The 15,796-nt window shown below is 37.4% G+C and overlaps 1 protein-coding gene across 3 annotated transcripts in view; it reads left to right on the plus strand.

Moving 5' to 3' along the window:
* The window catches only part of RPGR (retinitis pigmentosa GTPase regulator), a 114,455-nt gene that overhangs the window by 79,182 nt on the left and 19,477 nt on the right, over window positions 1-15,796 (plus strand). For all 3 annotated transcript variants that reach the window (XM_087871274.1, XM_087871273.1, XM_060694062.2), the window contains exons 10-13: window positions 375-551; window positions 1,219-1,378; window positions 12,938-13,044; window positions 14,153-14,218. In XM_087871274.1, the coding sequence (XP_087727400.1) occupies window positions 375-551; window positions 1,219-1,378; window positions 12,938-13,044; window positions 14,153-14,218 (510 nt within the window). The remainder of the gene's footprint in view (window positions 1-374; window positions 552-1,218; window positions 1,379-12,937; window positions 13,045-14,152; window positions 14,219-15,796) is intronic.

Below are 15,796 nucleotides of genomic sequence, written 5' to 3' on the forward strand. Positions count from 1 at the left end.
AATAACAGGGTGCTTTAAACCACTGTACTACCAAGGCTCCTTTTTGGCAATATTTCTCGGTGGTTCTTCTTCAGCTAAAGATAAATGAAAGATTTGCAGAAAATGATCCTGGTGAAATGAACATTAAACAAAATAAAAGGGTTTTTCCAACAAAAAATCAGGCTTGATTTAAAAAATCAATAAATTTAATTTATATAATAATGTAGTTTTTTCCCCATTTAGTTTTGCATTATGTGTTTTTGAGATATTAAAAAGTCTAAATTATTAGATTACTAATTAATAATAATCTAAACTCAGGAACATATTTTTCTGTTCAGGGTTATGAACCTGCATGTAGCACTTCTAATAATAAATCTACTATGTTTATGTTATAGGCTGCTTGTGGTGGCTGTCATATGCTGGTTTTTGCCGCCCCAAGGCCTAAAACATATGATAACATTCACGAGCTAGAAGAAAATGAGCCCAATTTATCTCTTAAAGTCTTTGAAATGGGAGGAGATGCAGACACCTTTCAACAAACATTTTCAGCACGTGTGCGACGGAGAGAGAAGGTACACTATAACTGTTCCAAGCTGGCTATTAAAAATGTGTGTGAAAAAGATTCAAAAATTTAAAAGATTTTAAATTTTTAAATCTTTTAATTTTTGGAACTTTTTTCTTGAAATGAATTTATCTTCATTATGAATTTTTTATTGTAATTTTTGGAATCAGAGGGAAGAATAGGTCTGTAATACTTCCAAAGAATGAATATAAAATATGAGATTAGTAACCTTAATTGAAATTAATGAAAGGGTGGGAGATACTTATTTGTTTATTAAATTTATATGCTACCCATCTCCCTGATAGGGCAATCCTGGGCAGTATAAAAGTAAATCAATGACAGTATACAAAAAATAAACTACTTTCTTTTTGTCTTTCTCTAAATAAATAAAAGGTTACATTATTTCTAATTTATAAATTTGAATTTGTACTCCAGCGTACTATGAACTTGTTAAATCTTCAAATTAAGGTTTGAATTATGTTAAATCTTAAATATGTAAATTAACTCTGGCTCAGATAATTTAAAAATTTCAACCAAAATTCTAAGGGAATTAAACAGTTTTGATTCACAGAGCCTGTCCCAAAATCTGAAATATGGATAGTATCTTTAATATATTCTGTATATTATTCTTTAAAAATCTAATATAAATGTGATTTGCTTTCTTCTAACCCTTTCAGAAGGAAAAATCACCAGAACAATGTAGTCGATTGCTGAGAACGCTTCCCCCATTGGGGAAAACTTCCCTAAAACTTACATCAAGTGACATCAGCAGTACTCTTCCACTTGGCAGAACTGATAGAAATAAAGAATCTGAATCCATTGTGGCTCATGAAACAGGTAAACTGTGTTTTGTTTATAGGTACTCCTTGACTTATAACCTTTTGTTCAAAATTACAACAGCCCTGAAAAAAGAGACTTATGATTGTTTTTCACACTTACGACCATTGCAGCATCCCCATGGTCATGTGAACAAATTTAAGATGCTTTGCAACTGGCATGTATCTATGATTGTTGCAGTGTCCCATGGTCATGTGATCACCTTTTATGACCCTCTGACAAGCAAAGACAATGAAGACGCCAGGTTCACTTAACAACTGTATTACTAATTTAACAACTGCAGTAATTCATTTAATAACTGTGGCAAGAGAGGACTTCCGGTGGCACCGCAGGCGCCGAAAACGCTCCTTTTACGAGCGCCAGCCCCAAGATCTCGTAAAGCCGCTAGAACAGCACAAATCAGCTGTCTAGCGGCTTGGAAAGTGAAACCAAGATGGCGATTGAGCTTTAATGGGGCGTGAAAGCGAAAGTTAAAAAGGAAAGTTTTGTTTAGCGCTGGCAGCCCCTATTCAAAATTAGAGATTTCTGCTTTAAAAAAAAAAGAAGATTAAAGGCTAAAAAGACTACAGCAGTGATCTTTTAAAAAAAGGGATTGATATTATTTAAAGACTGGGAATTTTTGGATTTGGTGGATTTATTGTTCTGGCTGCTGTATAAATTCAAATTGGAACTAAAAATGGCTTCAAAACAAAGACTATTGTACCTAAAAGTGCTGAGAGCTCGCCAGCTCAAACGTCCAAATTGCAATCGCTGTCTGTTCCAACGGAACCAACAATATTAACACTTGAAATGTTGCAGGAAGCCCTTAAAACACAAGCCACAAAATTGCTTCGGTGTTTGAGGATAAAATTCGAGATATTGCTGAGGAGATAGTTCAAATTAAAGAGCGAAATCAAGAAATTAGAGAAGATATTATCATGGTAGTTCAAGGTTTGGCAGGCCATATTGAAGCAGTAGATGAAAAAGTGGAAGAAATTAAGCATTCTAATGAGAACTTGGAAAATAAAATGGTGGAGGTCCAGGATAAGATGGAAAGAGCAGAGGCTGATGTGATAATGATACAATATCGAGATATGGAATTTGCTTTGAGAATAAGAGGCCTCAAAGAAAATAAGCAAGAGAATTTGAGAGAGATCTTTTCAGAAGCATTTGCACAGATAATGGGAGATCAAAAAGCAAATCTCGAATGGCAAATTGACAAAATTTATCGTGTCAATTCATGGGTTGCCAGACAGAAACATTTACCAAGAGACACTGTAGTCTATTTTACAACAAGGAGAATACTCAATGAAATCCTACAAATCACTTTTAAAAATAAACTTCAAGTGCAGGGGCAGGAGCTTTTAATACTGAAAGAAATCCCCCCCCCCAAATGTTGAGAGCCAGAAGGGATTGTGCCTTTCTGGTGAAAGAACTGAGAAACCGTCAGATACAGTACAGATGGGAAGTTCCAGCTGGACTAGGGGTGAACTATTCAGGAGAAAGATATCGTCTTAACTCAGTGTGGAAGGCAAGAGATTTTTACACCAATGTACTAAAGGCTGGATGCCCACAGACCCCAGAAGCTAGAAGGAAGACGGAAGCAGAGGAGGCAAGAAAGGGGGAGAAGGAAGAATTGTTGGCTCAGGCCCAAAAGGGAGCTTTGATTACTCAAGAAGAATTAATACAACTTTCAACTACTGTTCAAGCCTTGGAGATAGAAGAACCTAAGGATCAAAGACAAACCCGAGCGGCAGCCAAGCGTCAAGAAGAATTAAGAGTGCAGCAATTTCAGATGATTCAAGATACTACAAAAACAGAAGCAGTGGGGACTTCTGGTGGCTCCGCGTTTCCCGAATGGACGCTCCTTTAGAAGCTCCAGCCCCGCGATTCCGTTTGCCACTAGAACAGCAAAAATCAGCTGTTCTAACAGCTTGAAACTCTCCCCCAGGGAAAAAGGGGGAGAGAAGAGCAGAAGGGTCTGGGTAGAGCTCCCCTAGACCCCCAGGCTTTTTTTTTAAGCCTGGGGTTTGCAGGGTGAGAGTTCCCTGAAAGCCCTTCAGTGCTCCGGATCGGGGACGATTCTGCTTTAAGCAGAACAAGGGGTCACGACCACACCAGCAGCGCAATTTTAAGGACTAAAATTTGAACCTGGATGCTGGCAGAGCAAATCAGGAGAACAAAAAAATGCAAGTATTAAACTTTAACTCCGTTTAAAAGAAAAAGGAAAAAAAGATGGCGCTTAAGGCGTTTAAAACAAAACTTATAAGTGAAAGTGATCGTTAAAGCTGCAACATTGTAAAAGCTACCTGATTACGTGGCAAGAAAAAGATTTAAAGTGTTAGTGAAATGAAAGAGACTATGGTATTGACCTTAACTACTTTATACCTCTAAATTGAGTGGAAAATTATTGGATTTATTGACCTGATAGCTGAACAAACTTAAACTGGGAATTGAAATATGGCTGACATCAAGGATGGAGGATCATTACTATATAAGCCAGCAAATTCACAAGTTGTGACTGTGGAGGTTTTACAAGAACTTTTAAATTTCTATACTTCTGCTATACTGGAATCAATTGAAAGGACTTTTCAAAATTATCATCTGGAGAACAAAAATGATTTGCTGGCTGGAAAAGAGGAAGGAAATCTAACTTGTCTTTGGAGCAGGGAAAAGAGTCTGTCAGGGACACAATGGAAGTTACCACATTGAAAACAGAAGTTTTGGCAGAGGCTTCTATGCAGTTAATAGAAAAGCAGCAAATAGACTCTTTCCTGCAGACTGATAAACTTTATCGCGACAATTCTTGGTTTTACAGACAGAATCAACTTTTAAGAGAGGAAGTGATTGATTATATAAGCAGGAAGAGTCGAAATGGAAGTTTCAAAATGAAGGAGATAACTTTTAGGAGAGAGCAATCTTCAAAGATGCATCAGTCTCAAATCTATATCCAAAAATTTTCGAAAATAAAAGCAGGGGGAGGAGCAATGCTGAAGGAGAAAGTATTATTGAAAATAACTTTACAGAAACTTTCAAAGAGACATCAACCTCAAATCCAAATTTTAAAATTTTCAAAAATAAAAGCAGGAGGAGGAGCAATGCTGAAGAAGAAAGAATTATCGAAGAAAAAGGATTGGAAAAAATACAGAAAGAAGGGAAGAATTGAAGATTAATTTTTTTGGGGGGGAGGATTTTGGCTATAGGTTGAGAAGCTTAATTAAATTTGTATTTTTAAATTTTATTCTAAGATAATAATATAGTGTGTTATTACAATTGGTTTTGGATATAAAAATGATAGCTTTTTAAGAGTTATCGAGGTAAAAATGATAGCTTTTTAAGAGGTATTGAGGTATTAAAATGGCTAATTAAAAATTTGAGGGATATTTTTCTGAAGGGCTTGAAATTTATATTTTGAGAAATGACTTAATGTCTTATTGATGTATTAAGAGATTTTTAAAATGTTTAATATAAGATTATAGTATTTTAAGAAGGTATATGAGATAAAATGTTTAAAGTTTTAAAATGTTTAATTTTATGAAGGATTAAAGAGGATAAATGTCTAATTTAGAACTTTATTAGGGAGCAATGTTGATTGAGGAAGAAGGACTGGAAAAAATATAGAAATGGTTAATTAAAAATTTAAGGGATAGTTTCCTGAAGGTTTTGGAATTTATATTTTGAGAAATGAATTAAGAAGGCCTTATTAATGCATTAAGAGGTTTTTAAAATGTTTAATATAAGATTATATTATTTTAAAAGGTATAAGTGATAAAATGTTTAAAGTTTTAAAATGTTTAATTTAGAATTTTTAATGCTGAATAGTTAGCAATTGATAATTGGTTTATGAAGGAATAAAGAGGATAAATGGCTCGGGAGTTCATGGCTTCCATGACGGCCATGGACCTGACCCAACTAATTCATGGCCCTACGCACACTGGGGGAAACACACTGGACTTGGTTTTTGTCTCTGGACAGTGGTTGAGTGATCTCGAGATAGGGGATATAGTCATCGAGCCCTTGTCATGGTCAGATCACTCACTCCTTCGCCTTGACCTTCGAACCGCGGCACCCCGCTGCAGGGAGGCGGAACCGGTAAGATGGTACCGCCCCAGGCGCCTGATGGAACCTGATAGGTTCCAGATGGAGCTTGGGCCAATCCCAGAGGTTCTGGCTCACGCCTCGTCTGGGGACCTAGTGGCCGCCTGGGATAGGGCGGCTGCTGGAGCCCTGGACCGGGTCGTGCCTTTGCAGCCTCTGACCCGGCGCCGATCTCGCCTGGCTCCTTGGTTTACCGAGGAGCTGAGGGAGATGAAGCGCCGGAAAAGACGCCTAGAGAGCTGTTGGAGGGCTAGTCTTTCTGAATCTGACCGAACACTGGTAAGATCTCATATTAGGAGTTACCTAGTGGCGATAAAAGCAGCAAAATGTACTCATTTTACTGCTCTTATTGCGTCATCAGATAATCGCCCGGCCGCCCTGTTTAGGGTGACCCGCTCCCTGCTCCACCAGGAAGTGCGGGAGGACCCCTTGGAGGGAAGAGCCGAGGATTTTGTTCAGTATCTGTATGACAAAATCACTCAGATTCGGGCAGGTCTGGACTCTGACGGGATAGATCCAGCGAGGGTGACGGAGGCAGGTCTTGAGACTGTTATCTGGGATGAGTTTGATCCTGTGACCCCAGATGACGTGGACAGGATTCTGGGTAGATTGAACGCGACCACATGTTTGTTGGACTCGTGTCCCTCCTGGTTAGTGCTGGCTTCCCGGGAGGTGACGCGAGGCTGGCTCCAGGGGATTATAAATGCTTCGTTGGGTGAGGGTGTCTTCCGCGCCGCCCTGAAAGAGGCGGTGGTAAGGCCCCTCCTCAAGAAGCCTTCCCTGGACCCGGCAATATTGGCTAATTATCGTCCAGTCTCCAACCTTTGCTTCGTTGCGAAGGTTGTTGAGAGTGTGGTTGCGCGACAGCTTCCCCAGTACCTGGATGAAGCGTCGTATCTAGATCCGTTCCAGTCGGGCTTCAGGCCTGGGTACAGCACGGAAACGGCATTGGTCGCGTTGGTTGATGATCTCTGGAGAGCTCGGGACAGGGGTTGTTCCTCTGTCCTGGTCCTGTTAGACCTCTCAGCGGCTTTTGATACCATCAACCATGGTATCATGCTGCACCGGCTGGAAGGGTTGGGGGTGGGAGGCACCGTTTTACGGTGGTTCTCCTCCTTTCTCTCTGACCGGTCGCAGTCTGTGTTGACGAGGGCAGAGATCGACCCCGAGGCCCCTTATATGCAGGGTGCCACAGGGATCAGTTCTCTCGCCCCTTTTGTTCAACATTTATGTAAAGCCGCTGGGCGAGATCATCCGTGGTTTCGGGGTGAAGTACCATCTGTACGCTGACGACACCCCGGACCACCCCAACGATGCCCTTGAAGTGATGTCCCAGTGCCTGGAGGCCGTAGGGATCTGGATGGGGAGAAACGGGCTCAGGCGCAACCCATCCAAGACCGAATGGCTGTGGTTTCCGACGTCCCGATATAGTCAGCTGGCGCTATCGCTGGCTATTGGGGGCGAATCATTGGCCCCCACGGAAAGGGCTCGTAACTTGGGCGTCCTCCTGGATTCACGGCTGTCTTTAGAAGAGCACTTGACGGCCGTGACCGGGAGGATTTTTCATCAGGTTCGCCTGATTCGCCAGTTATGTCCCTTTCTAGATCGGGACTCGTTACGCACAGTCACTCATGCCCTCGTCACCTCTCGTCTGGACTATTGTAACACTCTCTACATGGGGCTCCCCTTGAGGTGCACCCGGAGGCTCCAACTGGCGCAGAGTGCGGCCGTGCGGGTGGTTATGGGAGCAACGTGGAGCTCCCATGTAACATCTCTCCTGTGCGAGCTGCACTGGCTCCCGGTGGTCTTCCGGGTGCGCTTCAAGGTTCTGGTTACCACCTTTAAAGCGCTCCATGGTTTAGGACCTGGTTACTTACGGGACCGCCTACTACCATCAATAGCCTCCCACCGACCAGTACGCTCCCACAGAGAGGGGCTCCTCCAGGTGCCGTCGGCCAAACAATGTCTGCTGTCAGCCCCTAGGGGGAGAGCCTTCTCTGTGGGGGCACCGACAATCTGGAATGAGCTCCCCCCAGAGATACGGAGGATTCCGGACCTGCGCACCTTCTGCCGCGAGCTGAAGACGCTGTTATTTCATCAAGCTGGCCTCGCCTAAATCTTCTCCCTTTTAAGTGTAAATTTTAAATTTTTACTGTATTTTAAAATATGGGAATTTTAAATTATGGGTATTAATTCAGCCAAATTTATTTAATTCATTTTATTCGATTTTAAATTTTGTATATCTATGTGTTTTATTTCATGGCTGTGCACCGCCCTGAGTCCTTCGGGAGTAGGGCGGTATAGAAATTCAATAAAATCTAAATCTAAAATCTAAATGTTTAATTTAGAATTTTATTAGGGAGCAATGTTGAAAAAGAAAAGTGTTTGAGGGATGAAAATGAAACTTATCAGTGTTTGTTAATGCTTGTAATATTGGTAAAGTTACTGGATTATATACCAAGAAAAAGGCTTTTATATTCAGGAAGAAAGAATTTAACCCAATTGATTTTAAGAATTTACAAAAGGGAGGATGATGAATTTGTAAAAGAGGAGTTAAAGAGTGTGAGGGAGTTTTAAATTCTGTAGTAGGTTAGTATATTTTAGCTTTTGCTTGTTAAATGTTATACCCTGTTTTTGCTCTGGGAAGTCGGGGGGTGGGGAGGGTGGGAAGGGTTGGGTTGGGATAATAGATAAAGGTACAAATATAAAAGTAAATGTGGGGAAAATGTTACAACAAATGAAATGATAATATTAAGATATGATAAATATTGGAGGAGTAAGAGGAAAAAGGATGTATTCAGATGATACACTGATTGATTGATTATATATTGTATGTATGTTTGTTTATAAAAAAATAAAAACTTTTCAATTAAAAAAAAAAAACAGAAGCAGTGGGAGGAGTAAGGCCAGAAAGTAAAATGCATGGAGATTTCCAGCAGATGCTCCAAATGCTTCAGGGGGCCAAGAATGGCAACTAGATTTTTGACTTGGAATGTTAATGACCTAAATTCACCACAAAAGAGGAGAAAAATATTTCATTATTTGAAACAGTTTAAAAATGATGTAATTTGTTTACAAGAGACTCATATTAGAAGTAAAGATCAAAAATATTTAATAAATGCAAGGTTAGGTATTCATTTTGTTGCATCTGCTCCTGAGTAGAAGAATGGTATAGTTATATACCTAAAAAAAAGATGTAATTGCCAAATTAATTGAAGCAGATGATCAAGGAAGATTTATAGCAATTGAACTTTTAATAAAAGGAGAAAAAATACTTTTAATTGGAGTCTATGCACCGAACCAACAACAGGAAAAATTATATAAGCTTTTACATTCCAAGTTATTACAATGGGATTATAAATCATGTATCTTACTGGGCAATTGGAATGGAGTTTGGACACTAAAAAAGACGAGAAGGGGCTCTTGCAGAATATCTCAACGCGTTCCAGATTGCCAAAATCGTTTTTAGAAATGATGGATGATATGGAGTTGAGAGATATCTGGCGAGAGAGGAACCCCGAAGAAAAAGACTTTACCTTTTTTTCTGATAGACATCAATCCTTCTCTAGGATTGATTTTATATTAATTACTAATGATCTTTTTTCTAGGGTGAAGAAGACGAAGATCTGCCCAAGAGTTTTAATGGATCATAGTCCAGTTTGGATGGAATTAGAGTATGGAATGGGATCTAAGAGGTCTTGGAGGTTAAATGAAAATGTTTAGATATGAGGAAAATGTAACAGAATGTAAAAAATTCATGAGAGAATTTTTCATTATAAATATGCATAAGGGTACATCTATGGAAATGGTCTGGGATGCAAGTAAAGCATATATGAGAGGTATTTTGATATATTTGAATAATAAACACAGACGTAAACAGGAAAAAAGGAAGGATTTAGAAGAGGAAATTTTAAAAAAAGAACAAGCTTTGATATTGAACCCAGCAGACAAGAAAATCAAAGAGACAATTAACTTATTGCGAGGGCAATTTAATATGTTAATGGCAGATCAGGTCGCAATTAATTTGCAATATACTAAACATAATATTTTTTGCAATGCTAATAAACCAGGGAGATGGTTAGCATATTTGTTAAGGAAAAAACAAAAGTCACGGACCATAGAGAAAATAGAATATAAAGGTAAAGAGGTTTATCAGCAAAATATGATTAAAAAAGCAGTTTTAGAATTTTATGCGAGGTTGTATGCTAGTGATAAAATTCAAAGTATAGATATAGATAGATACTTACAGAAAGAGAATATTCCTACAATTACAAAAGAGCAAAGGGAGGGTCTAAATCAACCAATAACTTCCGAGGAGATTATGTTTGCAATTAAGCAGTTGAAAGTGGGTAAAGCTCCTGGGACGGATGGTTTGACAGCTGCTTATTATAAACACTTGCAGTCAGAAATGGTGGGGCCACTCAACGAATTATTTACTAACATACAATCTGGAGGAGATGTACCCCCATCCTGGAGGGCAGCTTATATTTCTCTGATTCCAAAGGAGGAGCAAGATCACACTCAGCCAAAAAATTATAGGCCCATATCACTTTTAAATACAGATTACAAGATTTTTGCTAAAATACTAGCAAATAGGTTAATGACAGTCATGCAACAAATGATTCATAATGATCAAACTGGTTTTATAAATGGCAGACAAATGAAGAGTAATGTAAGGCAAGTTGTTAACTTATTGGAGTATTTGGGGAAGAACAATCAAATCCCTGCGGTGCTGATATTTCTTGATGCGGAGAAAGCATTTGATCGATTGAACTGGCAACTCTTATTGAAAATAATAGAAAAGATGCAGTTCGGAGAATATTTTACACAATCTATTAATGCAATATATCAGAAACAAACAACGCAAATAATAATCAATGGTAGTTTAACAGATACTTTTTACATGGAAAAAGGAACAAGACAAGGATGTCCTTTGTCTCCATTATTGTTTATCTTGACCTTGGAATTTCTGTTAAGTAAGATACGTGGGTCGGATAAAATAAATGGAATTAAAATTAGGCAGTATGACTAAGATTACGAGCATTCGCAGACGACTTGGTTGTTACTTTAACCCAACCATTACAGTCGGTTGTAGGTTTAATGGACACAATTAATCAATATGGACAAGTATCTGGATTTAAAATAAATGCAGGGAAAATGAAGATAGTAACTAAAAATATGACTATAAATCAAAAAGATGAATTAGAAAAACTAACAGGATTTGAAATTGTTAAAAAAGTTAAGTATTTAGGGGTCTACATTATGACATCAAATGCGAAATTATTTAAGCATAATTATGATCCGTTGTGGCAAAAAATACAGAGAGAGATGGAAAACTGGAAAAAATTACAATTATCCTTGTTAGGAAGAATAGCAGCGGTGAAAATGAATGTTTTCTTTTTCAAATGATACCAATACTTAAAAAAGATGAGAATTTGAAGATACGGCAGAAGGGTATTAATAATTTTGTCTGGGCAGGGAAGAGACCGAGAATAAAACAAAAAATAATGCAGTATATACGTGAAAGAGGAGGTCTCAAAATGCCTAACTTAAGACTATATTATGAGGCAGCTGCTCTGTCAGCAGTTAGTGATTGGATGAATTTAACAGAAGAAAGAATATTGAATATTGAGGGATATGATTTGGTTTACGGGTGGCATGCTTATTTATTATATGATAAGAAAGTGGACAAGACTTTTAAAAGTCATATATTAAGGAATGCTCTATTGCATGTCTGGAAAAAGTACAAGTATAAACTAAACGAGAAGTTACCATTGTGGGCAATACCCAGACACGCGATAGAGAATATAAGTGTAGAGCAAAGGCAGGATGTGATTACTTATACAGAGCTTCTTAATAAGAAAGGAGGTATACTACAATTAAAATCTCTGAATCAACTACGAGAAGAAAGGATAATTCAAACATGGTTTCAATATGTACAGTTGCAAGCTAGATGGAGAGAAGATCAGAAAATTGGGATTTTGCAGAATGAGGAGAATTTGGTAAAACAGATTAGAGATCAAAGTCAAATGCATATAAAAAGGTTGTATAATGCATTGGTAGAAATAGATTCAGAAATTGAGTTAGTTAAGGACTGTATGATAAAATGGGCACAAAATATTGAAGAGCCAATAATGATGGAAACGTGGGAAAAAATATGGGTTAGAAATGTAAAGTTTACGCAAGCCCAAAACCTAAGAGAAAATTTTTATAAAATGTTTTATAGATGGCATCTAGATCCTAAAAAGCTAGCCTGTATGTATCCAAGTGTACAATCTAAGTGTTGGAGATGTGAATGTGATGATGCCACGTATTATCATATATGGTGGACATGTAAAAAAATTAAGGAGCAGGGAAGGGGGGGGAGGAGGGATGGGAAAAATTATATTTGTTAAAACTTTTTAATAAAAAAAATAACTGTGGCAAGAAAAGTTGTAAAATGAAGCAGAACTTACTTAACTGTTTAGTTTAGCAATGGAAATTTTTGGCTGAACTGTAGTTGTAAATCAAGGGCTACCTGTGCTTATAGTAAAACTCCTTACAGGATCATCCCTGTAACACAAAATTCTGGGCAGGACAAAATCTTGAAGTGGAATATTGAATAATGGGTCAGCTTATTTGTGAAACAATCTCTACCAAAGCATCACTAGGTCAGAAAGAATGAGCACTTCCAGTCCCTTTTCTTAAAGATTGACATCTGGTGCGACCTTGGAGGCATTCCTTCTCCATAGCTTCCCCTGGCCCTTTGATCTGGAGGGCCCCTATTCTTATGGCCTTTTGGAAGACCAGGAAGACCTGATTTCCCATGAGTTGGGATAAGATGGAAGTGAGTATAGCAAATGTGGCTATCAAGAGAATATAGCATCTCAGGGATTTATGTTGTTTGCATGATAGTAGTAATTTCTACTACCGCATCAAGGTTTATGAAATAAAATGTCAGGCATGCCTCCTTTCAAAACTCAAGAAAGAAAAAAACCCACTCCATTTTCATAGAGAAAGGTACTTTTAAGTATGAACTGAATGCAACCAAAGAAAAACAAGGTCTGAAGCAAAAGGCACGAAAATTACATATAGAAAGCATCCCTAAAGCCTTTCCCCCAACTGTCCAGCATAAATCATCCAATCCACAATTCCCCAGGGGTCATGTAGGTGCAACGTCTGGTGGTGCCATCCTCCTGCTGTGCCACGGCAGTTGACCTTGACTTGTTACTTCAAAGAAACGCTGAAGCAAAGTTTCTCTCTTTTTCTCCACCAGCTCACTTCTCCCCTCCCAAGAATTCCAATAGCTCCCCCCTCCCCCTGTTTCATGGCAGCCGAGCACGCAATGAAAAAGTGGAGGCTGACATAAAGTTTCACTGTATTTCATTGTCTCTCTTTATTTGCATATTGAGATAAAAAAGTTTCTCCTGTTGTATTAACTATTAACAGGACAAACTTTTTCTCCCCAAAGAGTCAAAGTGTATTATATATTTTGTTTTAAAGGAGATAAGAAAGAGGAGAACAGTGATACAGAGGACAACTCAACAGAGAATGATTCAGATGAAAATGAAGAAAGAACCCTTGGTGATACTGCAGATGTCCTAAATATGGTAATGTATTTACTAATGAATGGTTGAAGAGGTCTGCAGGAAAACCTGGAGATACACAAAATAGGAAAATGTATTATTTGAATTGTAACTGTGTGCCAGATTTTCTTTCTAACTATACTGGATCAATTACAGTTCATCAGAAAAAAAAACAACTGGAATGCTTTTGACAGTTCCAAGTATTGAATAACACAAAACATGACCAAGGTAATTTAAAATTAAATTTAAAACTAATTAAATTTTAATTTAAATAAATAAAAAATAAGGATCTGGCACATATGATACTGTTAGATATTCTTACAGATTGAAAATAGAAGGCACTGCAATGCTTTGTTTAGGTGTGCCTACTTTTCCAGGAAAGAAGAAGCTGGAGTGGAAAAATAATCAGAAATGGGATTTCTGTTAGGGGTTCAGGCCAGGAACAGTTTTACCACTTGATTCATGAAATTTTGTAACTGATTGTGCCTGATAATTATAATTACAAAATTCCAGATATGCACATCTGAACTAAAAATGTAGACAGTCTCTGACCTAGATTGGTAGCAGTGTTTATTTTATATCAGGAAAAACATTTTTAAAAAGAGATGTAAAAATTTGCTGCTTAAAATTCAGAATTTTCTTAGATAAGATTTTGTTTAAAATGTATTTCAGGAACTGAGCACATTTAATATTTAGAATTAGGAAAGCAATATGTGCTATACTTTTCAAAGCTACAGAAAAATTAGGCCTTGTTTGAGAGGCATAAGACTGCTAATATTCTCCAGTTATAATAATAATTTATTAAATTTATATGCTGCCCTACTGTACAGGGGGTAGGGAAATTGTAGATATGTGAGGTTACATAATAAGTAAAAGAAATTATCCTGGTTTCCAATCACTCTTTAAAAAGTTATATTTTGTGGATGTAAACAAATCAGTCAAAATAGCCATGACTGAACTAAAACAAAAATAGTCTGGCATTTAGTAGAACTTTTTCCTGCATTTCTCTAATTCTGTTTATTTTCAGATTGTTCAGAAACTGATCTGAGATGTTCTAGTAAAAAAGCAGTTTTCATGTATATAAACATTAATTACTTTCTTTTATTACTACTGGGATAAAAATGTTTTTCAGACCCATGTGATGAAACTAAATCCCAATGACCAATTGGTAGAATTAGCACCAGTTCAAAAAAAAAAGGTATTGTCGGATTGTTTATATATTTCATGTTGCTTATTTTTCATGCTTTTTTACCAGTAGATGAAACCTGGGGAACCACTGGCCTGCAGATTCAATGCACTCTCAAAGGTTTTAACAACTTGCCCATGGCATTTCAGATGCAATCCATCTTTCCCATGATCCCTCTCTCCATCTTGCCTTTCTCCATATTTTTTTCATCTTTTATCAAGCATTCAGGAGAAAGTTGGAGAGTGATGGTTTCCCATATTCTTTAACAAACAAGAGAACTAATCCATTCTTCCCTGTGTGCAAAAAAGGCTTTAAATGATCATCTTTTCCCTCCCTGTATGTGTAAGCAATCTTTTTCTCAATCTGATGGATTTACAGGAGATAGGATTTCAGCAGAGGGATCCTACCAACCGCAAACTTCTGTTCCTTGATTATACAGGTTTGAAATGAATAAATTGTTGTACAAAACAAATGATGCACAATTTTGAGTGGCCTCAGAATATTTTTTCTGCATTAACACATTCAGATTATGTAAACCTTTATATTCAAAAAGCAGTTTGAGCCACCTACCTTAATCAGTTCAAACGATAAAAACAATTCTGTTTTTGAAAATATATATTGTAGGACATGATAGTATAGTTTTAATTTTTTTCCTGCTTACCGGATATAACAATAATAATAAGATTATATCAATGCCTTAACTTGGCAATAATGTGAGAAAACAAATATTGCAATATTTATTTGCATTGTTTTATTAGCTAAAAATTACTTTCTTGCTTACCTCAACCAAAAGGTTAACACAAGTCAATTGCTAGAAGAAGTAGAATGCAATTTGCATAATTTTATGGGGGGAAAAAACTCAAGCCAAGAGACCGCTGATATGTCAATGAAAGGATTAACATGCTGTGTTTCCAGTTAGTACTGCTAAAACTTTAAACTGCCTATTGTTCAAAGTATTGTTTTACTTAGTTTCATGGAAAGTACTTTTGTATAGGGGCAGATGATGGGAGGAGAGTAGGTACACACTAATAACTTTTTATAAATCTTAAATCCTAGATCAGTGTCATAATCTAAGTGATTATGTTACAAACATGGAATTCTCCCACTATTAGAAGCCACCTGGGTCATATTAAAAGAAATATTGCTGAATAGTAATATTTGCATGCTTTAAGTTAAAATAAAATAATTGCATTCTTTACATGCAATAAAAGTAAGTTCTTTTGTGCAGAAACTGTATACATGCATGCTAGATAAGTGTAGCTGACAAATAAGACAAGTATATTTTAAAACTGAAAATCAGAATTGGCAATTGTATCATGTTAATGTAAATGTAACCTGAAGAATAAACAAGCAGATTGGAATGTTTTATAATCCTGAATTTTACAACTATTTAACAGTAACAGAGTTGGAAGGGACCTTGGAGGTCATCTAGTCCAACCCCCTGCTCACACAGGAGACCTTTAGTAGGGATTCGAACTGCCAAACTGCTGACTTTCTGATTGACACCTAGCCAGTTAATGTAACAAATTTAAAGAAGTGTGGAACATACTTACAAGTAGTTCTCCAGTTATGACTGTTTGTTTAACAGTT

This window comes from Pantherophis guttatus, chromosome 5 (genome assembly GCF_059756535.1).
Source record: "Pantherophis guttatus breed Tessera chromosome 5, ASM5975653v1, whole genome shotgun sequence".
Classification (NCBI taxonomy): Eukaryota; Metazoa; Chordata; class Lepidosauria; order Squamata; family Colubridae; genus Pantherophis; species Pantherophis guttatus.